This window comes from Ailuropoda melanoleuca, chromosome 1 (genome assembly GCF_002007445.2).
Source record: "Ailuropoda melanoleuca isolate Jingjing chromosome 1, ASM200744v2, whole genome shotgun sequence".
Classification (NCBI taxonomy): Eukaryota; Metazoa; Chordata; class Mammalia; order Carnivora; family Ursidae; genus Ailuropoda; species Ailuropoda melanoleuca.
In genome coordinates, this window is record NC_048218.1 from 76,792,566 (window position 1) to 76,819,910 (window position 27,345).

At 47.3% G+C, this 27,345-nt stretch overlaps 1 protein-coding gene across 1 annotated transcript; it reads left to right on the forward strand.

The window, feature by feature from the left end:
* The first annotated feature begins 21,665 nt into the window (after positions 1-21,665).
* On the forward strand, positions 21,666-25,160 carry RTP2 (receptor transporter protein 2). Its single transcript, XM_002914822.4, has 2 exons — positions 21,666-21,935; positions 24,647-25,160. The coding sequence occupies exons 1-2, from the start codon at positions 21,772-21,774 to the stop codon at positions 25,158-25,160; spliced, it is 678 nt and encodes a 225-aa protein (XP_002914868.3). The 5' UTR covers positions 21,666-21,771.
* The last annotated feature ends 2,185 nt before the right edge of the window (positions 25,161-27,345 follow it).

Consider the following 27,345-nt stretch of genomic DNA (forward strand, 5'->3'; position numbering starts at 1 on the left):
GTGGGCTCGTTCCGGAGGTCTTTCCTTGTGTTGGGATCAGGACTTGAATGGGTCTGGTTTCCTCTGCTCTGAACCTAGTGGGAGATGCTCCTGGAAAGGAGTGCTCTGGCTGCTGGGGTCTTGGGCAGGCCGAGGCTGGGGCTGGCTCCTGGAAACTGGGCAGGGACCCACTGTTGACGCCCAGACCGGGACGGGCTGCAGGCTCCAGACCCTGGTTGTGAGGAACTCCGGTGGGGGATGTGGGATGGACCACTTCTCATCTCTCTTTCTGGTTGGTTCTTGCTTCTGTCTGTTTTTCATTCGGAGCTCTGTTTTTCATTGAGCTTTCATGAATTCTCTTCTAGCCCTTCTGACACAAGGTTATAGGCATCCTTTCCTTCTCTGTGTCTTGGAGAATTTGCCCATTCTGTGAAGGCTCCTCTTGCCTCCTGGCTTCATAAAATTTCCCTCTTCTGCGGTTCAGGGGACAATGTGAAGGCAGGTCTGGCCCCATCATACATTTCGCAGCCTTGGTGCCATTGGAGTATTTCTGGTACTTGCTGTGTGGTTGACGATTGACAGGTATGTATAGACTCAGAAGCTTCACGAATGGCGACCAGCAAGCAACCCTCTATCCCTGGAGAAGTGCTCCTTGTCCAGAGAACGCTGGCGGAAGGCAGCCATTTCCTCCTGTGTGACCTGGGACAATCATTTCCCCTTTGTGTCCCTTTCCCAACCTGTCCATGAGAGGATTAGATTAACTAGATCATTTCTGAGTCCATGATTCGGACATAAGTTCACCCTTGCTTGTTTTGGCATCCAGTTTTGTTTCACCTCAAAAACCCCAAGGATCAAGTTTGATTGATGAGACCTAAGAACAGTGAGGACAAGTGCAGTCCTGGCCCCCAGCCCAGAGGAGAAAGTCCGTGCTTGTCCTCTCCTGGTTCCTGGGTGGCCGTGGGGCGGGGCTGTGGAGCGGAGCCCCTCCCCGGGCCCTCTGCCCGTGATTGGACACAGGCGGCCCCTGGCAGGGCCTTTGCAGCAGGCTCTGGGCACGTGCTGAGAGGTTTGTGGGGGCTGAGCACCCAAAGCCCCAGAGAGAGCCTCCGCAAGTCACGCCACCCTCTGCCAGCCACATGGCCTTTTGGTTCAGGTTTCCTTTGAAAATGACTCTAGAGGACTTGCCAGCTCGAGGCCTCAGCTCACCCTGCTCTTTGAAAAGGGAGAAGATGATCCCTCTGTTCCCATAGAAACTTGGCAAAAGAACTTACAAAACAGACAGCTTCAGAAATGACAATTCACAGGCCTGAGGGAGCCTGGCCCCGGGCTCCTCCGCTCCTAGAGGACCTCCAAATTCGTTTATGTGTCATTTCTGTTTAATAGACGATGGGCCCAGGGCAGACAGTGTGGGTGGCGTTCAAGTTCAAACAAAATGGAAGATCAAAGAGTAACTGGAGCCCATTGACAATCAATAATGAGTAAAAAGCAAACATCTCTAAACAGATAAGCTAGGGCAAGGGAGTACAGAATTTTTATTACAAGAGCAAGCATGACATGAATGCCACACTTTACAAATTCGTAACTTACAGAACAGGGGGTTCATGACGTTCTCTGTATTGTTGGAATTTTGGAGGAAAAGTTTCTGGACACCAGGTTGGTGGTTGGGGGCTAAATCTGGAGAGGCAGGGAACTTAGAATCAAGCAGAATTCCTAAGGAGCTGGAAGGGAGGAGATAGTAAGGATCACCCAGCTCAAATCTGTCATTGCCCCATGAAGGGACTGAGGCAGGAGAGATGAGGAAAGTTGTCTACTATCCCCTCTCTTTGTGTGGGTGATTTTCAAAGCAGCCTTGTATCAACGATCACATTCAATTCTTACAACCACCCCTCAGAATAAGGTTACGGGGGACTGGAAACCACACGCTCACCTCAGACACTCCCAGACAGTGCCCCCCGAGCTACAACTCAACCAAGAGGTCCATAGTAACATCTCAACCTGCACCTGCCCACAGAATTTCGCCAAAGAAACTGCTTTGTCCTCAGGCCCTGGAGAAGAGCCAGAACGGGGGCAGCCATATCCCACATCATGCAACCCTACCTCCCTGACCACTAATTTGTCGAAGGGTGAACACTGGATCCAAGGGCAGCCAGCCCCCCCCACCCAGGGTCTGCAGCCCTATCACAGCACCTACAGTGTGATGTAAATAGGGGTGCTAATGAGTTGGGTCACCGCCAAGGTTGTGTGTTCTGGGAATTTATAGTGAAATGTGGAGACAGGTAGCCACTCCAGTGTTTCTTAGACTTCGGTCATTTGTAAGCCAGCTTCATGATTTTGCTATAACATCACACCCTGATTATTTACATACTGCTTTCCTTTAAATCAATATATTTCTTAGGTATGCGTTTTCCCCAGATATAAATTAAAATGAATGAAGTACTAAGTGCATTCAAAATAAAAATGTTCACTCATGTGTCCTCACTTCTGCAGCCTCGTGTTCTCCCAGAAGCATGCTTCAGAGAACACTAACGGGGAAGAGAAGCGGAGAGATGCCGACCGATGTGAATCCCTGGGGAGGAGAGGGGTCGCATGAATGGCAGAGCACTGGAGTGAGATCCCCAGAGGAAGCTTGGAAGTAGAATGACCTTTTAGTACCTGGTTCTATGAAGCTTGTCATTGAGTGGGAGTGTCTGGTCTTAGATTTCTAAAAGATTCCATCCCTCTTATAAGCACTTTTCAATCAGGTCCTTGCCTTCCCTGCTGTACCACCTGCCATTACTTGGACTGGGCTGTGTGAGTCCCTATTTCCTGGAACCAGAAGAGCACAGTTTACCCAGGTGCTCAGGCCTCTGGGGTATCTGCCATTAAGAAGATCCTTAATGACTCTTAGATTGGGTCTAGGCTTCTCCCTAGTAGAGGCTGAGGCATGTTGTGATCCCTCAGAGGTAAGGCAAGTGAGCTACTCAAAAGACTATAGCCACTTGGCAAGACAGCATTGTTCCTCTAAGCCCCCAAGGCCCACAGGCAGCTTCTAACAGGCAACCTGGAGTCCAGCGCTACCGTGGGCATGGGGTCCAGCACCCGCTGTATAGCATCACTGAAGGAAGAGGAAGCATCAGCAATCACAAGGGAGAGGTCTTATAGACAGGAGGGTGCTGAAGCAGGAAGCCCTATAGTCTAGGATGGGGACCCAGTGGGGCTGGGAGCCCCTACAGGTCTATACTGGCCCCCAAGCCCTTGGGTTCTAGGCCTCTCATTAAATGAGTCTGACATATTTAACCCCAAAAGGCTGGCTTGTCAGCACATCTCAAGATGAGCTTCCTGAGTCTTTCTTCCTTTTGCCTCCCAAGCAAGCAGGTTGGTTAAATAACAAGGATGATATGAGTCAGAATCACAGAGTATTGTGACTAGATGGGGCCTTGGAGATTAGGCTCCTATCTGATGGATGAAGACACTAGGTGCAGAGGGGAGAAGGGACATCCCTAAGGTCACACCAAGAATTTTTTTTTTTTAAGATTTTATTTATTTGAGAGAGAGAGAACACAAGCAGGAGGAGTAGCAGACGGAGAGGGAGAAGCAGGCTTCCCACTCCTGGCTAGATCCCAGGACCCCAGATCATGACCTAAACTGAAGGCAGACACTTAACTGACCGAGCCACCCAGGCACCCCCACGCCAAGAATTTTTATCAATGAGGGCCCCTGACACCTACTTTGGTTTATAACATCATCCCAGCCTTCAAGGAGTGTGTGGTCAAGTTGGGAAAACAAAACATGGACAAATACGGAGGTAACATCGCAAAGAAACATAGAGACACATTATGGCTAAGGAGTGACAGTCCTGAGCAGGATGATGTTCAGAATGTCAAGTGCTCCTTCAGGCAGAAGGAGGCAGACAGCCTGATGAGCTGCGGGCGAGCAGGACTTTCTCAGGGCTTTCACATGTCTCCCTCCTTCCTGTGGGACTGCAGTGCCTCCTGTCTAGAATGAGCTGTCCTCCTTCATGTCACCAATAGGAGCCACTTCTGGAGTTGGCTCAGTTTCTTACAGCTGCTGTCACACAAGCTGAGTGGCCCAGACAACAGAAAGGTATCGTCTCACAGATCTGGAGAATGGAAGTCTCAGAGCAAGGTGCTGTCAGGGTTGGTTTCTTCTGAGAGCTTATTCCAGTCTTTTCCCCTAGCTCCTAGAGGTTTCCTGGCAATCCTTGACACTCCTTTGCTGGTAGAAGCATCACCTTGGTCCCTGTCTTCACCTTCACATTCTCCTTGTGTGTATGTCCCTGTGTCCTACCTTCCCGTTTTTACGTGGAATTGGTGTAGAGCCCACCCTAAGGACCTCATCTTAACTAATTACATCTGCAACAACCCTAATCAGGTCACATTCTGAGGTTCTGGGGGTTAGAATTTCAACATACGAATTTTGAGGGGACACCATTCAACCCATGACAGTAATTGTGGGTAGGAGAGGAGATGATGAGATGCTCTCGGAAGTGACATCATCCTCACCTTCCCTTTGCACTATTTCCCCTGCTGCCAAAGGCGAAGGGAATTGAGATTTGGAGGATGTTCTTGATGCCAGGCACTGGGCTTTGCACTCATGGTTTCACCACCGCCCACTGAGGGGGGCTCGAGTGACCTCTTACAGGTGAGAAGGATGAGATTCATAAAGCCCAGGTCACTTGGCTGAGGTCAGGCAATGCTTCTGCACTTCTCCTCCACGCAACTGTGTTCTTCATGTCATTGGTGGGTCTTACATCAGAAGAGCATTAGGGGACAAAGTAACTATGCTCAGTAACCACACTTTGGTTAAACAGAAGGGAGAAAAATCTAGACCCATGTAGGTCCCTATGGAATAGGAATTACCAAGAATGTGTATACCAGACCATTACAGGTTTGATAAAAGCCCCTTAACAAGAACTGGAGACTAATAGTCTAATCCAGCAGCTCTTGCCATAGGGAGCATTTAAATGCTCTGCTGACTGCTCCCGCAGTTACACTCCTGCACTCCAGGGCTGAGAATCTCGAATCTAATCCAATCCTTTCATCATACGTAAAAGAGAACCAAGTGACATTAAGCAAAGACATTCTATGAGGGGAAGAAGTACCTAAGCCAGTGTTCTTCCCATTAAAATCACTGCCTTATGCTGCCATGATTTTCTATTACCAGAAACCTTAGTGTAGCCCCTAAATGACTGCCTTCCTCAAATATCTTCATATTTCTAATCACTTCCTCGTTATGACTCTAGGGGAGCCAAATTTGGACTCATGGGTAGGAATTATAAAAAGGCAGAACTCCACTGGGTAAAGGAAAGGATTTCTGAACAGATGTGTAAGAATGGAAAGGGCTTTGGGTGGGCCCCCGAACTCATTGCTGAGGTGGTTACACAGAAGATACAGAGTGAGTTGACAATGATGTTGACATGGGGAAAGGGCTGGGCTGAATGACTCTAAGTTCCCTTTTCAAGCTCGAGATTCCCTCCTGTCCCATCCCATTTAGAAACTGGTTTTGCTCATGGGAAGACGTCAGGAGTAATGGGTCTACTATGACTCTCAAGAAAGAAGGGCGTGATCACCCAAGTCTGGGGCCATTTTGTGTAGGGCTAGACAGCTCCTGTGCCCCGGAACGGAGCTGCATTCCAGGGGTGGCTTGGATCTCTTTTTCCCAGCACACTCTGGCTTGGGGGTTCATACACATTGTTTCCTGAGAGTGGTGCTATGCCTCACCTCCCTGTTTCTACCTGGGTCCCCTATCTTTCAGTCACGTGGAGAGATGCATCACTTCCCCAACAATCCAGGCTGCAGTCTGCGTACACACCGTCCCCTCAATTTAGCATGTCCTTTTTCTCCTTCTACTCTCCCCCAGCACTCCACCCAGGGAACTCCTTCAGGATCAGACATCCAGGAATTTCCTCAGCCTAAACCACCATGGGCATCTGTACAGGTTTGCTGTATGACGGAGCCAGAGAGTGAGGTGTGATTAGGGCTCCAGTTGGTTTGAAAGCTCTTCCGGGGCTGTTTGCTAGGCAGTCTAGCAAACAGCCACAAGGTGGCAGGCTACACCACGCACTGAAGGCTCAGGAGCCACTTTCCGGTTTCAGGGAAGCCGGAAGGTCATCAATAGGGTTAGTGCAATTTCTTCTACCTGGCTTCCTGGGCCTTTGTGCCTGCTCCCTTCCTATAACCCTCTTCTTCATCTCAGCCAAGCCATCCCATGGGATTGGCTGGTGGCCTATGGGATGTGATTTGTGTTCCTCTGGCGCCCAAGTCTCTCCTTCAGAAACCTACTTGGGTGTGTGAATTTCCACTCTGAAAGCCATTGCTTTGTTTCAGGTTTGCAGCTCTCCTAGGGAAAAAGAGGTCAGATCTCCATTCTGGGGCAAAAGCAGGCAATCTCTAATAGACCGCTGGAGGGAGCAGGGGCTCATGAGAGGACACTAACAATAAATAGAACTGAATGTACAGATCTCCAGAGGCTTTCATTGCCAAGAGCTCTCTTAATCCTCACTGCAACCTTGCCAGTTAAGGAAGAAAGATCCCAGTTGGCAGATAAAGGAACTGGGATTCAGAGCGGACCGCCTAAGAACACGCAGGCGGGTAAGTGGCAAGTCCGGGGATGTAACTTTTACTTCTGACTTGCAGGCAGGGCTGCAGCCAGCAGGGGGGCTACCTTTGTGTGTTGGCTGTTGAATTAAGGAAAAGGGGCCCCTTTCTTGATGCACTCGAGCGCACAGCACCTTCTAAGGACAGAGTTTAGAATTTCAGAACTGGAGGGGCGCCTGGGTGGCTCAGTGAAGCGTCTGCCATCAGCTGGGGTCACAATCTCGGGGTCTCAGGATGGAGCCTACCATCCAGCTCCGTGCTCCCTCTCCCTCCTCGTCTCCTCCCCGAAAAAATAAATAAATAAATTTCAGAGGTAGAATTCTCTTTGGGTCAAAATCCCAAATCTGGGTGTTAGAGAGGAAGCCAGCAGGGCGTGTCACGCTGCTCAACATCTGCGTGGCAGTGTTGGCCCGAGTTCTGGATGCCTGGTACCAGGTGTGGACTGGCGGCACCCTGGGCATCTTGCCACTCCCCTTTAATGCTGAGGGCCTGGGGTTGCCTCTTCAGCTTTCCTCTCCGGATCCTATTTGGTGACCCTGGGTACATGAGGGTGGAGGGGCATCATCGAAGCTGCTGGCCTGGGCCCCTGCGGTGAGATCCTTGGCAAGGCTCTTGATTCGAGGTCACCTGGCTTGGTCAGCAAGCTGCTGCTCCCTGGTCCTCAGAGTCTGACTACACATGAAAAGATTGCACAGGATAATCTCCAAGGCCCCTTCTGGAAACCATGACCCTGACTTTTCCAGCCTCAGTAACCGGGAGACAGTGGTTGCTCTTGCTGGGGGTGTCCTGGGAATAGAAATCACTCAGAAACAACAGAGATCTAATGGCTGGAGGACTGCCCTTTCTCAGCTATTATTTCCAGTGTTTTCTGCATCCTCTGAACATGATGAGGGAACAGGAGGCAAGCTGAAGACAAAGCCTAAGTCTACAGCCTGCAACCTCCCCCACCCCCACACTCCTGGGTAGGATCTGTGATGATCCTCCAGGAAGTTCCCAACTATCTCAATGCTAATGCCTTGCTAGAGGGGAAAACAACCTTAACGTGACAATGGTAAGGCTTCCAGTATCCTGTAGGTCCTCTTTAGCAGATGACAGTTCTTTTGAAATCTCCCTTTTTCCTTACTTCCCCCAGCCCCATAGTATATAATCAGTCATCCCTCACAACCCCAGGACAGCAGCTCATTCTGCCCACGGGTCCTGTCTTCGTGCTTTAATAAACCACCATTTTGCACCAAAGATGCCTCAAGAATTCTTTCTTGGTCGTCGGCTCCGGACTCCACCCCACTGAACCTCACCTATATTCCAAAACCACATCAGACCAACATTCACAGACCTAGGACCTGGGGCTTCCCTATCCATGCCTCCCAACGTTTTCGCAGTTCAGAAAGGGCTTACGGTGTGACACTAGTTACCACGAACCCCAACCTACTTAGCAGTTCACAAGGGACTCTGAGTTCCTATATTTTTAACAATTTGTAACTTTGCTAAGGCAAAATCTTTTCTTAAAAATAACATTATTTGATTTCAAAATTAATGTATGTTAAATGCACAAAAACTTGAAAAACTGCTATGACAAAAATAATACTAAATAGCATTTCTTGAACATTCACAATGTTCCCGGATGGTTTTTAAAAAAATCATTTTTAAATAATTATAGATTCACAGGAAGTTACAAAAATAGTACAGAGAAGTCCTGTGTACCCTTCTCCCAGCCCAGTTTCCCCCAGTGGTAACATCTTATGTAATCACAGCACAGTATCAAAGCCAGGAAGTCAACACAGCTGGTACAATCTACAGATCTTATTCAGATTTCAGGAGTTTTGCATGTACTCGTGCGCACGCGTGTGTGTGTGTGTGTGTGCGCGTAGTTCTAGGTGATTTTATCTCATGTGTAGATTCACGGATTCCTGCTACCCCTTCACAGTCATCCTCTTTCCCTCCCTTCATCCCTACTGCCTGGCAACCACTGTTCTTCATCTGTATAATTTTGTCATTTAAGAATGTTCTAAGTCAGTCAGAGAAAGACAAATACCATATGATTTCACTCATATGTGGAATTTAAGAAACAAAACAGATGAACATAGGGGAAGGGAAGGAAAAATAAAATAAGATGAAAATTGAGAGGAGGGCAAACCATAAGAGACACTGGAGTCTAGGAAACAAACTGAGGGTTGCTAGAGGGGAGGTGGAGTTTGGAGTAACTGGGGGGTATATGCAACTGATGAATCACTATGCTCTACCTCTGAAACGAACACAAATATGTACATATATATGTACATACATAAATGGAAATGCTGGAGATTATGCCTTGGCCAAAAAGGAGAAGGAGAAGGAGAAGGTGAAGGAGAAGGAGAAAGAAAGAAAGAGAAAAGAAATGAATGTTACATACATGGAGGGGTGCCTGGGTGGCTCAGTAAGTTAAGCACCTGACTTTTGGTTTCAGCTCTGGTCATGATCTCAGGGTCCTGGGATCAAGCCCTGCATCAGGCCCCTACTCAGTGGGGAGTCTGCTTCTCCTTCTGCTTTCTCCCCTCGTGTTCTTTCTCTTGCTCAGTCACTCTCTCAAATAGATAAAATGTTTAAAAAAAAAACCTTAAAAAAAGAATGTCATATACATGGAATGTAATAATAGCAATATAATATAATGGCATAATAATAGTAAATAACACATATTCAACATTCACTGTGTGCTGGGGATGGTTTCTACCTCTGTACAACTATGAGCTCATTGATCCCCTCAAAAACCCACTGCAATGATTTCTATTAATACCCCTACTTTCAGATGCCTGAGACAGTCACCTCATCTTATTCAGACAGTAACTGACGGAGCTGAGATTAAAATCCATATCTTGCTCTAGAGTCTGAACCTTTATTTATAATATTATGCTACCTTTTTAAATAGATTCAATATAAATTTTAAAAAACTAAACACAGAATAGTATAATTCAACAGAAGCTTCAGAAAGTGTCAAATGATTGCTACCATACAGACCGCATTCTTTCAAGACAATGCAATTAAGGGAAAAATCAATAATTAAATGGGAGCTGGAAAAATTTCATTTGTTTGTAAATTTTCAAAATTCTACCTCTAAACAACCTGTGGGTCAGAGAAGAAGACAGGAGTTTATTCTAGCAAGGGAACAAGGGTTCATGGACAGGATGCCATGAGGTGATAGTGTGATTGTTTTGAGGCCGTCAACAAAGGCGACACTGTGCTGACCGGACCAAGTCCAGGAGGGCAGGTGATGTGCCCCGGTCATCCCCACAGTCCCAGAGCGTCACCTGACACTCTGCCCTCGTGAAGTCACTGTTTAGTAACGGATGCCACCTAAAAATAGACCCCAACGAGGACACTGCCTCAATGTTCCTGGATCCTCAGTCAAAAACTCAGAAATATTTGCAAAAGCTTTCTGGTTTTTACTGGAGTCCCATTTCGAGAGCATCATGGGTTGCCAAAGCGTGGCCTCACATCACCGATTCCCTGCTTCTTCAACTTTGAACGGTTTCCTCCTGTGTGCGATGGAGGATTGCTTTCACACAGACGCCGTATTGCAGTGGCATCACAGGGCTCTGCCTTGTGGTCCCGTCGGTGGGCTCCGATGGGAGGCCGCTGCCTCCAGCCGCACTGGGTGCCCGGTACTGACGCAGGTTCCCCACGAGGCTCTGTGTCTCAGAAATCATCATGTGCTGCCCTGAAAAGACACTGACGCTGTACAGCCTTACGAATTGTAGACACCAAAACGGGATGTTCCACTTTTAATCAAATATATTCTATAATCAAATTTTTCTCCATAATAACTTGACACAAAAAATGAAGGGCAGGAAGACGTGGGGTAATGAGAACGTAGACCTTTTGTTTCTTTGTGACTGTATTTTTGTACCGCTTGAAATTTCACAATGAGTTTATTACTTTTAAACCTGGATCTAGGGAAAAGCTGAGTGGATAAATGCATCCAGTCAGTGAGCCACATTGTTTGGGTTCAAATCCTAGAACCGTCACTTAGTAACTCTGTGACCACCAGTAAATGATTTAGCCTTTCTGTGCTCAGTTTCCTCACCTGTAAAATGGGAATAGTCATTACAGTAGCGACCTCATGGGGTTCTTGTGGGACAAAATGCATGAATATATGTAAAGTACTCAGAAATACTCACATTGCAAAGTCAGCGTTCTATCACTATTCACTTTCATTGTAATAAAATTTCATTAGGATTTTCTTCCCAATGAATTTTTAAGATGAGGAAATAAGCTGCTGTTTCCTTGCCCAGTTCCTGGGGCCTCCAGAAGTGGGTTGCCGTTTCTGCTATCTCTTGCATCATATAGTCTCTTGGAAGAATGACCTGGAATCCCATGTGGAAACTGCAGCTCCCCGCGAGCTCGGCATCGTACTCTGACCAGTTTCCATCAGTAGGTCCCCTTGGACACTGAAGCCATTCTGGACTGAATCGTAGCGTTTCTTCGCCCTCTTGCATTTTGCTGAATTGCCTTTGCAAGGAGCGACGCAGATTAAGTAACTAAGTTAATGCTTCTGGCAACTTCAGTTTCTACACTATCATAGAACGTACTCTCCAGGATATTACTTATTAAGTGCATTTTAAACTCCCTCTTTTCCCCCTCTGACTGTATGTATCGACTTTAAGATTTTCCTGTCTCTCTGTATCATCTTTTTTGAAACTAAGTGGAAGATTTAAGGCAATTTGATGGCTATCTCCTGCGAGTGTCTGTGTCCATTTGACAAACGCAGACTTAGAAATAATAGTGTATTCGTTTCTTGTTCATATGAACTTCACCGGAGAAAATGGTCCCTAGAAGTTTCATTGACAAAATAAAGTCATTAAAGACAAGTAATATTTAAATTCTGAGTATTAATTGCTTTACAATATAAGCATTATAGACTATTTATGTTTCCATTTGCTCAGTTCTTAATCCAGTGGATCTCAATTGGCTGTGCACAACAGAACTCTCTATGGAGTTGTTTGGTACGGTGGAGTGAAGGTTCTTCCCACCCTCCTGCAAAGGGGTCTGGATTTGCAAGAAGCTAAGTAGATCAGAACCCAGAGCTACAGGGTCACGAAAACAGCATTGGAAACACCAGCCAATTTATAGGGAAAAAGAGAGCGAGGTCTTGAAATACCCCATTACCAATATGCAAATCTGATCACATACTTCAGTCTTTTTTTTTTTTTAAAGATTTTATTTATTTATTTGACAGAGACAGAGACAGCCAGCGAGAGAGGGAACACAAGCAGGGGGAGTGGGAGAGGAAGAAGCAGGCTCATAGCAGAGGAGCCTGATGTGGGGCTCGATCCCATAACGCCGGGATCACGCCCTGAGCCGAAGGCAGTCGCTTAACCGCTGTGCCACCCAGGCGCCCCAACACATACTTCAGTCTTAAAACAATTCAGTGATTCCACATCTCCTCTAAGACAAAATCTTAACTCTTCATGTGACGTTTAAGGATCTTTCATAGACTCTGACTGAAAAAGATACCTGTGTCCTGTGTGTATAGCAGCATTATTTACAATAGCTAAGACATGGAAAAAACCTACGTGTCCATCAACGGGGCGCCTGGGTGGCGCAGTCGTTAATTGTCTGCCTTTGGCTCAGGGCGTGATCCCAGCATTCTGGGATTGAGCCCCACATCAGGCTGTTCTGCTGTGAGCCTGCTTCTTCCTCTCCCACTCCCCCTGCTTGTGTTCCCTCTCTTGCTGGCTCTCTCTCTGTCAAATAAATAAATAAATAAATAAATAAATAAATAAAATCTTTAAAAAGAAAACAAAAACAAAAAAAACTACGTGTCCATCAGTGGATGAATGGATAAAGAAGTCGTGGCGTATAAGTATATTATTCAGCCATAAAACAAGGAGGAAATCCTGCCATTTGCAACAACATGGATGGACCCTGAAGGCATTATGCTAAGTGAGATAAGTCAGAAAAAAACAAATATTGTATCATCTCACTTATACATGGTCTTAAAAAAATAAAATAAAATAAAAAAGTCCCCAACAGATACAGAAAAACAAACTCAGAAAAAGGGGTCAGATTTGTGGTTACCAGAGGCAGGGGGAGGGGGAAGGAGACTAGGAGAATAATGGTCAAAAGGCACAAACTTGCAGTTAGAAGAGAAACAAGTACTAGGGATGGGAGGGACAGCATGTGACTACAGCTAACGCTGTTGTATAATGTATAGGAAAGTTGTGAAGAGGGTAAATCCTAAGAGTTCTCATTACAAGAAGATTTCTTTTCTTTTTTTGCTCTCTCTTTTTATTGTATCTGTATGAGATGATGGAGGCTGACTAAACTTACAGTAGTGATCACTTCACACTGTATGTAAGTCAAAGTGTCACGTTGCACACCTAAACTTCTCCAGTGAGATAGGTCAGTTATACCTGGAAACAAACTGGAAAATAATAAAAATAATACAAAGTCAAAAAAAAGTCCTTCACAATCCCGGTCCCACATACCTCTCAGGCCTCAACCTTTATCACTCTTCTCTGGGATGCGATGTACTACATAATACGGAGTGTCCAGGATGATTGTAGATTATTTTATCTTTGAATTCTTTGCTGATCGTTCCTGCTGCTTAGAAAACATTTATTCCCCCTCTTTGTTTAACTGCAATAGCTGATTCTTCAAGGCTTTATTCATGCAGCACTGCTTCTGGAAGCCTCTTTTAAATATGTGTGGTACACGTATTTTTCCAAACACAATCTGCGTTCAGAGAAAACTCTTGGTAGTGCTGCAAAGGAGGAAAGATAAACGTAAAAACTTAAATATTAAGGCAAGATGAGAAAGGATTCCGTAAATTTGCGGTTGAGTTGAATACAACCGAAAAGGGGTGTTTCGAGAACACAGGTCTTACATTTTCTTTGGCCTATCACAGGGTTGGTAGTTGGCCCCACGTTTAAAACCAGGAGCTCTGGGTGCTACAGCTGCAAGATTCTCAGCAGCAATGCTCGAAGGTCTATGTCCATTACAGACAGTGAGAACCCCGTGGGGTTTATGCAGCAAGGGCTCCCGGAGCTAAACCTTGAACTTGTCAGTGTGTGTTGACGCATGACAGACAAGGAGTGGGAAAGGCTCATGTACACCACTGTGGGGAGACACCGCATTTTCTGAGCGTTTTCCTTACCCTCCAGTAACTGAATGCTGCGACCAACTAAAAATCAGTAACGGGAAGCATTTGCCAGGTAAGAATCACAAGTTAAAAGTCCGAAGCCTTTATAGTACAATAAATTAAACAAACCATATGTGCATATCAACCTGACATGTCAGCTTGGGTTTCTCAGATTTTAACATCTTCCAAACGGTGTTCCCGAGCTCCCCACAAACTCATTCCTCCTTCTTCCTACTTCCGTAATGGCCCCTCAAGTGCTCAGGTCAAACACGTAGGGGTCTTCCTTGACTCTGTCTCCGCTCTCACATACTCCATGCTCAATCTTTTGGTACATCCGTTAAAATATGTGTGGCTCTGGCTGAATCACCAGAGTCAGACCACACCGCTCTGTCACCCTGGCTGTGGCTCAGTCTTCTCTTATATTGAAAGAGCATCCTCATTCCTTTCCCTGCATCTTCCCTTGTCTCCCACAATCTACCCCTAGATTGGCACATGGGTGGTTCTGCTCAAATGTAAGTTACGTCAAGTCACTCTGGTGCTCCGAACCCTCTTACCAACTCTTGTGAAGGGCCTAGCAGGCCGTGTGCAGTCCAGGTTTTGCCTGGTGTGCGGTGGTCCATCTCCCCCACTCCTATGCTGGCTTGTGAGCACACCACTGTGCCAGGCTGGCCTGCTCACTGGTTCCTGGGCACACGGGTGCACTCCCACTGCGGGGCTGTGCGGGGCTGAGACATGGCCCCCGAAGACAGTCACTTCCTATCCCTGGAACCTGTGGATGTTACCTTACACAGCAAAACAGTCTTTGCAGATGTGATTAAATTAAGACTCTTAGGGGCGCCTGGGTGGCTCAGTTGTTAGGCATCTGCCTTCGGCTCGGGGCGTGATGGGATCGAGCCCCGCATCGGGCTCCCTGCTCTACTGGGAGCCTGCTTCTTCCTCTCCCACTCCCCCTGCTTGTGTTCCCTCTCTCGCTGGCTGTCTGTCTCTCTGTCAAATAAATAAATAAAATCTTTAAAAAAAAAAAGAAAGAAAAAATTAATAAATTAGACTCTTGGACAGGGAGATTTTTCTGGATGATCTGGGGGGCCTTAAATGCAATCACATATATAAGAGGGAGGCAGAGGGAAATTCTACTACACACAGAGAAGACAATGTGAAGACAGACCAGAGAGAGATTCCAGAATGCTGGCCTCGAACACCAGAGTGATAAGGTCCTGAGCTAAGGAGTGATTGTTTTCTAGGGCTTCCAGGGGGATGTGGCTCTGCACCTTGGTTTTGGCCCAGTGATACTGATTTTAGACTTTTGGCTCCAGAACTATGAGATAATACATTTCTGCTATTTTAAGCCACGAAGTCTGTGGTAATTTGTTCCAGCGGCCTCAGGAAACAAGCACAGGGACTTTGCTCTTGCTGTTTGCCCTGCCTGGAATGCCTTTGCTCCTACTGGCAAGACTCCCTTTCTCATCTCCTTCATGCTTTTCTCAAATATGGCTTTCATTTGTGACCTTTTCTTCCCACACTGTCTGAACTGTAATCCTCCCTAAACCCCTCCATCCATACATTCTCGATCTCCCTCTCCTGTTGATTTTTTTTTAAACCTCTGTCCTATTAGCGTCCACCATAGTATTATTTTATTGTTTATCTCTCTCAGTAGACTGTAGCACCATGAAGGAAGGGATTTCTGTCTTTTTTGCACTGTGTTATCTCCATCCCTAGCAAGGGAGACCTAGGGATGGAGACCTAGACCTAGCAAGTACTCAACTGTTACTGAATGTTGAATGGATAAATAAAACTAAAGCATAGAATATGTTATACAAGTGATGAAATCACCAAGGCATAAATAACTCATTACTCCTCACTTGAAATAAAGTGATCTGAGTGTACAAAATCAGTAGGACATACAAAAAATTAATGATCTAATCTAGTCATTAATTATCTATTGCTTTTATGGTCAGTGCTAATAGTAGTATCTAGTGCTAACGAACTTTTGGTTGACAGGCAAAACAATTATTTATATTAGTTTAAGTAATTTATAGCATCATTTTATAAGAAGAAAAGGCTGAAATTATAGTTGGGATAAAAATACTTTTGCAACAATGTTAAAACCCCATTGGAAAATATCAGTATGGGCTTAAGACTTAATGAAATATATCTTTTCAAGCTCATCTCCTTAAGTGGTTTATGAATAACGTCACCCCCAGCACATGACTGGTCTGCAGCCCTAGCATACAGATTATGGTTTCTGATATTTCTTAAAACGGTGCCCGATGTGTCTAATATGTCTGAGTGAAGTAAGAAGTCTATTTAAAAATTAGATATCCGGGGCACCTGGGTGGCACAGTCGTTAAGCGTCTGCCTTCGGCTCAGGGCGTGATCCTGGTGTTATGGGATCGAGCCCTGCATCAGGCTCCTCCGCTATGAGCCTGCTTCTTCCTCTCCCACTCCCCCTGCTTGTGTTCCCTCTCTCGCTGGCTGTCTCTATCTCTGTCGAATAAATAAATAAAATCTTTAAAAAAAAATAGATATCCTCCTTGAGGATAGGTTTGGGTAGGTTAAGGGATTTCCCCCTCTTTTTGTTAACTGGCATTATGTTGAGATTACAGTGCCAGAAAACATTATATTCTAGACTAGCCCTATTACTGTTAACCTGATTCCAAGAAGCTAGGAGTGCTGGAATTCCCCTTCAGTCCCAGAATTTGAGGGGTACCTTCATGGGCACCCCTCATGTACCCATGTATTAATGTGTTCCTCTCTGTACTAATGTTCATCCTAGCACATCGTGGATAGTAAACAAATCTTTGTTGCTATGAACTGAATGAAATTCACAACACCTATTGTACTTCTATGCTCCTATCCCTATGCTAAGGGGTCTGCGGAGACTTATTATATGGTTCTTGTGTTTTTAGAATTCACAGTCAGCCTCTGCTATCAAGGACACACAGTCAAGTATTGCCTCTATTCCCACAGCAAACAAGATTTTACAGAGCACCTACTATGAGTCTCAGGTTTTGATACTCCCCGGAGAAAACATACAAGATGAATAAGACAGTCTTGTGGAGGGAATGTAATGATATTGTGGCAGGTGCTATAGAAGAATTGCATTCAAGATCCTGGGACATTTACTAAGAGCTTAGTATTACTAGATACTGTCTCTCGTAATTTCTCCCTTTGACCTTCCTTTGCTCATCTCCCTAATACCTTTCTCAGGGTAGGGGCATGATGGTTTCTCTAGGCCTCTTTCAGTTTTATGATCTATGACCATCTTAACAAAAATGTTCAGAAAGGCCATTGCTAGATGCTGGTAATTTGGGACAATCTGAAGAAAAGGGGGAGGCGGAGGGGGTGTCCATTTTCTTTTAAATTGTTTAATAAATCATATATACACAAGAGTACATGAAACCTACACGTACAATTTAAAGAATAATTACGCACTGAAAACTTGCATAACACACACCCATGTCAGAGAGATCTTCGCCAGCCCCCTGGAAACCCTCTCATCCACGGTACGTAATAATTGTCTATTACAGTCACCTCCCCCATCTGCACTGAGACAACTACTATCTTGACATAATAACAATCACTTTCCTGGTTTTTAAAAAATATATGTCATATCTGTAACTACCCTGCACCATAGAACCTGTTCAGCTCCATTGTTCCAGGAGGGCCCATTGTTCATGTGGGTCCTCTGATGCATTTTATTGTTGTTCATAATATTCAGAGCCACTTCCTAAAGCGCCCCCCACCACCCTGCCTTTGGCAAGATCTATTTCCCTGCGCCACTGCTAGGCTTGGCTGTGTCACTTGCTTAGGCCAATGGAATGTGAGGGAAAGTGACAAATGTCATTTTAGATGGGAAGCTTTAACAGGTGACATAAGCTTCCCCAGGCTTCCTTATCATTCTGTCATGATGCCTGGAATTGACCCAGAGAGGAGCTAAGGTTTTGTGTGTGTATGTGTGTGTGTGTGTGTGTGCGCACGCACGTACTGAGTCTCAGCTCAATATATGATATGAAGGCACTCTAATCTCAACATAATGCCAGTTATCAAAAAGAGGGGAAAACCCTACATCTACCCAAACCAACCCTCAAAGAGGATATCTAATTTTCAAATAGACTTCTTACTTCACTCAGACATATCAGAGAAACCAGCAGGTTCTCTGAGAATAGCTATGGCACACTGATGGAGGCCTTCAACATCTTGGACAGAATTCAGCATAGACTTTATCCGCTGAAACTATCTCCAGACCCTCTGACTTGGACTGTCTTTCCAGCAGAGAACGGTGTGTTCTTCCTTCCTGAACCACTAACTCATTTAACCAACCCCCATCCTCTTTTTTCCTCCTAGCAGGAAGCACTCTTTTTATTTATGTACTTCTCTTACATAGTGTGACAATTCTTCATGAAATTTTTGTCTAGGATAACAAGGCCCCCAAAAAAGTGAGAGTAGAGATGGCCACTTTTAATACAGACTTTGGGGTGCCCGAAGCGTGGCCCATAGAGTTTGACCCTTGAATTCCAACAGGGAAAGGATCCAGGCCGCCTGCGTTGTTCTGGATGCCACCAAGTGGTAAAAAAGCAGCATGCAATATTTCCTGGGAGTAGTTTCACTATATGCACTGAGAGCTGTTCTGACTGTGTGAATGCTCCGGAGACTCAGAGTCGACCCCCGCTCAAAGAGTAGAGTTCGGGCCGTGCTGCCTCCAAGCGCTGCATCCTGGGGATGGAGAGGCCTCCTCAACCACCCTTGAAAAAGATTCCCTGGGAACCTTGGATTTGTCCTGCAGCACCTTGCACGGATCTTCGAATGGTGGAGAGATAGCGGAAGACCGGACATAGCTTGCATTTCCCCTGGACTTGTTTCTTAGTTAAGAAATATCCCGAACCACTGACTCACTTTTATTTAACTGTCTTTTTTTTTTTTCTTCTTGGGCCCTGAAATACCTCTGGAACAACATATTCCCATCAGTAACAATGGCTGGCAATAACAGGGGTTCTTCCTGGGCCTGGCGCGGGTAGAGGAGACATAGTCCCCTTCAAGACTATGTATTGAAATATGTGGGGTAAGAGTTACATACAGTTTCCAAATGCCTTCAAGTGATATCTACTCACCTCCCAAAATCATATATATATACACACACACACACATATATGTATTTTAATTATGTTCAGTTAGCCAACGTGCAGCACATCATTAGTTTTTGATGTAGTGTTCAGTGATTAATTAGTTGCGTATAACACCCAGTGCTCATCACAACACGTGCCCTCCTTAATACCCATCACCTGGTTACCCATCCCCCCATCCCCCTCCCTCTGAAACCCTCAGTTTTTTTCCTGGAGTCCAGAATCTCTTGCGGTTTGTCTCCCTCTTTGATTTCTTCCCCTTTAATTTTCCCTCCCTTCCCCTGTGGTCCTCTGAACTATTCCTTATGTTCTACATATGAGTGAAACCATATGATAATTGTCTTTCTCTGCTTGACTTATTTCACTTAGCATAATCCCCTCCAGTTCCATCCATGTCGATGCAAATGGAATATTCACACTTTCTGATGGCTGAGTAATATTCCATTGTATATATGGACCACATCTTCTTTATCCATTTGTCTGTTGAAGGGCATCTTGTCTCCTTCCACAGTTTGGCTATTGTGGACATTGCTGCTATGAACATTGGGATGCATGTGCCCCTTCTTTTCACTACATCCGTATCTTTGGGGTACATACCTAATAGTGCAATTGTTGGGTCGGGTCATAGGGTAGCTCTATTTTTAACTTCAGATTCTAGATTCTACATTGCCATCCCCTGTATTATTCAAATAACTAACGTTTCAGTAGTGAACATTTTACAAAAATACTTATTAATATTTATTAACCCATATACCAAATTGGAGAGGAGACTAGTTTTTTTTATTCCTCTCCCTTTTGCAGATTTTGTTTACAGAATATAGGTATAGTAATTTATTTTATAAAGGAATATAATTTCCTTTATTAACAAATATTATCTAGATTAAAAAGACAGCAGCGATGTATAATGAAATGGCCAGGACATGACGGGGCCAAAGCTGCACACATTTTTACATTAGTGAGCTCTTAATTTGTGGCTTCTGGAGCAACCCAGTGCATTGCAGAAAATTGACGTAGTCACTTTGTTCATTGGTTGGATCGTAAGCACATTTTTTTCTTGAAAGAAAACAGCGCTGTTGCACAGAAAGATGAATTATGTTGGTCTCTGCTTAGAGGGCTCCTCTTCTAAATTACACCTGATGATAGGCCTAAGGGGATTGCATCATTTGGGTAAAAACAAACAGATAAACCGTGACAATTTTCACCCTCTATTGTTTTACTTTTCCTTCTTTGTCATTTGTTCTCAGATTCATTCCTGGCATGTGGTTCCAGCCTCAATTCATTCAATTCCTGGGAACTCATGGATCCCCCATCTCACCTCAGCTGGTAGCTGACCCCAGGCAGGTGTGAGCAGCCCGGTCCTGAGGCCAAGCAATTACCCATTTCTGAACTTCAGGTGTCTTAATTCAATGTCAAGAGATAAAGAAGTCAACGAAGAAATCAGATTTCTAAGACGAGTCTCTTCTAGAGCCCGTGGTCAAGGGCTCTAAGACATAGTATTGTCCTTTCTGAGGTCTTCTGCACAAAGCTAGTGGAGAGCAATTCCCCTCTCTAAGAGACGATGCAATGGTGTTGTCCTGACCTCCCCCCATACAAAAACCACTTGGAGACAAGTGCCAAGACTGGAACTCAACCCTGGAAAGTCTCTTCCAGTTCCTAGCCACCTTTCCCATGCTGCATGCCGTTCCCTCTGTGTGCCTCCATCTGTCCAGGGATCTGGTTTCCAGGTAAAAGAATCAGAAGAGGATTATGGCTGGGAGGGGCCCTACATATTATCTAGCCAGCCTCCCCTGTGCAGGGGGGGAAGCCCGAAGTCCACTGAGGGAAACTACTGGGTTCTGAGGCCAAGCAGATATGCTGCAGAGCCAGAATAAAGTGCCAAAGCACCTGGTCTTTTCCCTGCCTGGGCTGCCTCCCTCTGCTGTCTGTGCCTTCAACTGGATTATGCAAATCTGGAGTCAGGTTCCCTCCTAGTCTCTAAAGTATTGAAATTGGACATCAGGGAACTGTTGATACCCCACTGCTGGCCTCTCTCAGCAGCAGCTGAGACAGTGGAAGCTTGCAGCAGAGAACAAGCTTGTTCCTCCAGCAGTTTCTTCCATGTGGCCTGGGACCAGGAACTAAATGTGAGCTCTCACAATTCTAAGACTCTGGAAATCTGAAATGTTATCATTGTGCTTTTCACCCCGTGCCAGATTGCATTCCATCTCACAACTGGCTTGAGATCTTTCTGAGCAAAGGGCATCCTACTTCTTTCTCAATCCCTACGTGTTAAGAGCTCAGTAGTACTCTGATAAATGAACAAATGAGCTTGGTTTTGGAAGGCCTGGATCTGAGTTTTGGATGAGGCTCTTAGAGCTGTGGAAACCTCAGTTTCCTGATCTGGATGAAGGGGGAGCTAATTCCCACCTTGGCCAGCACAAAGGTCAAGCAGTTGGTGCTTGGCACTGAGTGAATGATGGTCCCCACCCGTGGGGGGGTGCAGAATGCGAGCTGCAGGCTCTGCATTTCCTCAGCCCTTGTTTCTCCTTGGCTCCCTTGGGTGTCGTAGTCACTGTAGCACACAATGTGCAGGATACTTGGAAGAGCGGTAGGGTGAAGTGGTAGGGAAAACAGGAGAGTGGAGACCCCTGAAGGTCTGGGTGGGTGTGATGTGGGCCTGAGCCTCCCAGTCTGCCCTTTCCACTCAGGGTCACTACCCAGCCCTTCCTCCCCAGCCCAGCTCCGGGCCCTAGAACTCTCTCTTGGGACTTCCCTTCTCCCCAAGCCTGGCTCTTGGCTCCTGGCCCAGCTGCCATAGAAACAGGTGCCAGGGTGACAAAGGATAGTGCTGGGTCCTGTTTCTTCCTGGTCCTGTTGATGAGGATTTTCAGACCACAGAGACTGAACCGTTCCGCATCAACCCGGGCTCTTTCTGTGTGCTCACTCAGGCTGAATTCAAGCTTCCATCTCTGCCAGCAGGACCATGAGTACAAGCCTGACCACTTGTGAGTGGAAGAAAGTCTTCTATGAGAAGATGGAGGTGGCCAAGCCAGCTGACAGCTGGGAACTCATCATAGATCCCAGCCTCAAGCCCAACGAGCTGGCTCCAGGCTGGAAGCAGTACCTGGAGCAGCACGCCTCGGGCAGGTGAGCAGTCCAGGTGGGAGGGGCCTGCAGGCAGCCCTGGGGGCATCTTCCAAGGGAAGGCAGAGAGATACATGGAGCATGGTCCTGGGGTCAGCTCAGGTTAGGGGGCAGGGAAGGAAGTTCCAAGCAGGTCAAAGAGGCCTGGGTTCTAATCCCAGCTGTACCACTGACTCCCTGGGCGACCTTGGCAAGTTGTATTCTGTCTTTGGGTCTTGGTTTGCTAACTAAACGGAGAGCTATAATGTCCCTATGATCTCTGATATTTTAGATGTTTTCACATTCTCATAATCTCTTAAAGAACGGTGGGGACTGAGGGGAGGAGGCCCTGAGGTCCACTGAGGAAACCTTTAGCTTAAGGTTGGGGCCTGTGCTCTGGTCCTAGGTCTGTTTATAGTCAACGCAGTCTGATTTGTTCAGAATACAAAAACATTTATTGTCCACCTGCTATGTTTTGGAAACTGCCTTTGTGGCGAACTAATTCTGTGAACTTGCAAAAAGTCCCTTTCTTTTTCTGGGTCTCAGTTTTCACATTTGCAAAACCAGGAAGTTGGCCTTAGATGATAAATTAAGACCCTTCCAGCTCTACTGTTTGTGGGTCTGTGACAAAAAGACTTAGTTTTGGGCACGATTTCCCTTAGGTCCTTAAAGTCCAGCGTCCTATACCTTATAGGAACCTCATGTCTTCCATAGTGCAAGGAGTCGTTGAGGCTAAGGGGACACATCCATCTGAAGCCCACATGCCTCTCCTTCTTCTAGACTGTGATTTGGCATCAGGACCACAGAATTCCCTGCCCAAGCTGCCTCGAACTCACCTTCAGGGCCTATGCAGACCTCCTCCCTGAGTCCACTTATTCAAGGACAGATAGTACCCCTAGGCCCCCAGGGAGGCCAACAGGTGGCTGTGTTTTGGGGGTATAGACACGCAGAACTTGGACAGACAGAGTGGGTTGTTCATGCATGTTTGTACGGTGCGGCATGCCGGGGGGGTGATAAGAGGAGGCAGGCTGCGGGTGGGGATCTTCCGTTTGTACTCTTGTTCTAAGACCCGTAAATGTTAGAGTGAACTTGTCTTTGGGACAAAAGACAGAGAGGCAGACGTTGGTTGGTTGATTTCAATTCGCATCAATTCCAGAGACATTATTGTGCACCTGTTCTATGCTGGGTCCTGGCTCTGTCTCTGGCTAGCTGTGTGTGCACGGATGGCTTTCTTTCTCTCTGCTTCTGCAAGTGCTAAGGCCTGGGAACTTGGGCCCTGGAGCCCAGGAGCTCAGGGGATTAGGGGCTGAGCTCCACGGGCTCATGGTTGCTCCTTGCCTCAGGTCTCAGCTGGTCCTGCTCCTGGCTGGTGACCGGTGGCTCCCAGCTGGCCTCAAGCAGGCCTCCAGAACTGCTGCTCTCGTGTTATCCTGTGCATAGGCTCACTCTCCCTGTAAGTCATAGGATGCATTAATCCTGGTGCCCCACAGCTCTGGCCCAGCATAAGTGGGGAACCCCTTCTGGCTTAGGACCCATCAGGCGGCTCTGCTGGCCAACCCGACCTTGGGCTATGCTGGGTACTGGTCTGTGCTTATGTTGTCCGTGGGATCCAGGCCTCAGGGACAGGCTTGGCTTCATGTCTACCCCCACAGCCTGGACTGTGTGGTGCTTGGCATAAAGTAGGTGCTAAGTGGTGTCTGTTGGACTGAATTGAGTTCCTCATCAGAGGTCTTTTGGGCCATCGTACAGGGGACTCAAAGAGTCAGCAGTGAGGGCAGACTTGGCCCAGTAGATCCCTGACTGTAGACAGGTTCTGGAAGAGGTTCCTCTCCGGATGGAAGGAACTGTCCTAGAGGTAATGAGTGCTCCAACACTGAAGGTGTGCAAGCACTGGGTGGGGGCTGAGGGAGTGGGGCTTGGCTAGATGAGTCCCAGACCACTTCCTTCCACTATCCTTGAGGCTGGGACTCTAGGAGGCCCACTTTGTCTAAAGTGTGGCCTGTGTGCATGTAAGTGTGCAGGAGTGCATGTGCATGCAGAAGGATGCAGACTAGGATCCACTTTTCCAGTCTCTGCTGCAGGGCTGCCGTGGGGTCTGGCAATGACTTGGCAAGGGGTAAGAGAGTGTTCTTTGTGAAGGTACAAGGACCAAACTCTGTAGTCCTCCCCCTGTTGGCCCATCACCCATCCACCAGTCCATCTGGTGGATTCTTGGCAGCTATTCTCTTAATTATTCTTGGTGGTCTGTGCTCAGTGGTTAGAGGCATCTCCTTGTCTCCCCAGAGCAGGTTGGAGGCATGAGAGAGACAGGTAAAGGCAGGGGAGATCTGAGTGCAAAGAACCTTATTGGACACCATCACCCTGCAATTCACAGATGAAAAATAAGGCCCAGACCGGGGGAGTGAGCCCTGTTCAGCGTACAGGTGCGTGTCCTGAGTGCATTAAGCTTAGGGGGAGCTGAGGCCACAGGAAGATGTCCAGGAGGCAGGCTGGAAAGACTGCTAGAAGCCAGATGGCTCCAGTGCCAGGCTCCTGAGGACACTGCTCCAGGCCCGGGGGAGCTCACTGGGAGGAGGAAGAGCCTGTGGAGCGCTAAGGAACCCAAGGGACAGTGAACAAGCAGCCTTTACCTCCAGCCACAGGCACACGGGACCCTTCCTTTCTGGGCTCCTTCAGGGCAGGCTGTCACTGGGAGGGAGGCCGACCCTTTCTATCCTCCCCTCCCCTCCCCGCAGGTTCCACTGCTCCTGGTGCTGGCACACCTGGCAGTCGGCCCACGTGGTCATCCTCTTCCACATGTACCTGGACCGCGCCCAGCGGGTGGGCTCGGTGCGCATGCGCGTCTTCAAGCAGCTGTGCCACCAGTGCGGCACGGCGCGGCTGGACGAGTCGAGCATGCTGGAGGAGAACATCGAGAGCCTGGTGGACAACCTCATCACCAGCCTGCGGGAGCAATGCTATGAAGAAGACGGCGGCCAGTACCGCATCCACGTGGCCAGCCGGCCCGACGTGGGGCCGCACCGCAGCGAGTTCTGCGAGGCCTGCCAGGAGGGCATCGTGCACTGGAAGCCCAGCGAGAAGCTGCTGGAGGAGGAGGCGACCACCTACACCCTCTCAGGGGCCTCCAAGCCAAGCGCCCAGGAGGGTTCGGGCTACAACTTCTTCTCGCTTCGCTGGTGCCTCATCTGGGCCTCCCTCTGCCTGCTCATTGTCTACCTGCAGTTCTTCCGCGGCTCTACCTTCCTTTAGTGGAGCTGCGCATGTGCGGTGGGAGTGGGGCGACCGCTCTGGTTGTGATTCCTCCGCAGAGTCAACGTACGCTCGGGACAGCTCTCTCTGGGCCTCAGTGCATCCCTCTGCAGAATGGGAGGATCACTCTGGGGAATATTTAATGGCCCTTCCATTAAAGTTTACACAGGGGCTAAGGAGGATTTAGGCTTGGTGGTAGTACTAAACCCACGGGAAGGTATCTTCGCCCTCCACTTCCTCTGCCTCCATCTCTACGCCTCCTTTTGCTTCATTTCCATCTCCCGCATCCCATTAGAACCCTAGCAGGTCCTGTCGTGCCCTGGCCTCTCTCAAGTTCGTCTTCAGCTGCCTCTGACCTGCCACGGTTCCCCTTGGAGCAGGCAGTGATCCCACCTTATACATTGGTCCTCAACGCATCTTGATGTAGTCCCTCTCCTAGAGAGTCTGCTCCCACCATTCTGAAAGTTTCAGATTTTTACTTAGGCGCTAGAGCTGCACTGCCCAGTTTGGTAGCCATTAGTCGGATGTGACTACTGAGATTTAAACTAATTAAAATGAAATAAAATTAAAAATTCAGTCCCTCAGTTGCACCAGCCACAAATCAAGTGCCCAGTAGCCATATGTGACTAGCGGTTACCACATTGTGCTATGCAGATATAGATCATCACAGAAATTTCGACTGGACAGCACTAGACTAGGGCTTGAAATTCCCACTTAAATGTATGTGGACTCATAAAAATAAGAGGGGACCAGGTTTAAAGGTGCATCATGGAGCCTTCTGGGGTCAGGGACAGGTAGGGAGGTGGTGTGTTAGAAATACACAAATAAATCTGTAATCTCTCTGTGTCTGGCTGTCAGTGGTTTGGAATTTGTGGGTCCCAGTGTTGTCTAAACTTATTTCCTGGGAAGGAGGACCTGTTGAAATTTACTACAAGATGACGGCACTCTCTCTCAATCTCTCTTGCTTTCACTGTGTGTGTGTGTGGGGGGTGTCTCGGAGAACGCATTCCTGTGTCTTGAAGGAATGTGTGAGCTATGGCCCCACTAATTACACATGATGCAGGGAGACGGTCCTTTGCCTTCCCGAATGAAAACACCTTAGCAGCCGATTCTGTGGCTCTCCTCGTTCCTGGGGATGGTGAGGGAAGGGGCATGTTAGGCAGATCTGCGGATATGGATCTTTCAGGGGACAGTGGACCTATGTGTCTCCATTCAAGGGAGGTGATGACCAAGGGGAAGCATGAGTAGTGGAGGCAGACAGTGCCTGTCTTCCAGCATCTTCTCCTTTTCCCAGTCCATGAGACTACCCCATTAGGGGGAAGGCATTTGCTGTGCCTATTCCCTTAGGCATAGCTGTGACTTGGGCAATTTGACTCATGGTTTGTTGTGAGAGGACCCTGCTTTTATTATTGTTTGGCATAAGAAACAGAAATTTTCCTATTCACTCTCCTAATTGTTTCCTGACATTCACAGCTTTCTATAGCCCACCTTTAGAGCATCTATCCCAAGTGGTCCCTGAGAACCGAAGATGAGGTTCACGGCTGGTGTGTTCAGCTAGCTATGTTTCCATAGGTGGGCTGATTTGGACACTGTGTCCCACCTGCCCACTGTGTGTCAGGCTGGCTTTATTCTTCTCCAGCTTTAGCAGGGGGCTTCTGGTGGCTTGTCTGGATTCCCATCTGGATTTGAAGGAGCAGAGAGCCAGGCCATCTGGAAGAATCTACCTCTGTGTGGTTGGGTGCACTAGAGGTACAGGAAGAGCAGGAGACCAGAGCATTTGCGAACTGGGGGGCATGTGAAGTTGTGTTCACCTCTGTTAGCTACAGAGAATGCTCAAACGGGCCTGTGCAGAGTGTGTGTCCAGGGGTGCTGGTCAACTGCAGACACGTGGTGGCTTCTGGGGGTCTGCCCCTTTTCTGCCTGTCTCTCACCTGCTCTGGATGCTGCATTGTGCACCGCCTCCTGAAGATTCCATGACAGCACTTGTGCCTCATCCTCCCCTTTCTGTTTTCTCTCTGTTGTGATGCTCCCTCTCTTGCCCATCCCTTGCACGCTGGGGTTCCCCAGGAAGATCTCTATTGTTCTTCCTGGGTAACACGTACTGATCATCTAGTAGGTTCTCACGCCTGGGAACTCCCAGTCTTTGCAGCTCTAGGAGCACTGCTGCTGCCATCCAGGCCCACAG

Bases quoted from the DNA above. Each gene is read 5' to 3' on its own strand.
- RTP2 (XM_002914822.4), top strand. From the start codon at position 21,772: ATGAGTACAAGCCTGACCACTTGTGAGTGGAAGAAAGTCTTCTATGAG. The intron at 21,936-24,646 runs GTGAGCAGTCCA...CCCTCCCCGCAG, and splicing joins GAGCAGCACGCCTCGGGCAG to GTTCCACTGCTCCTGGTGCT.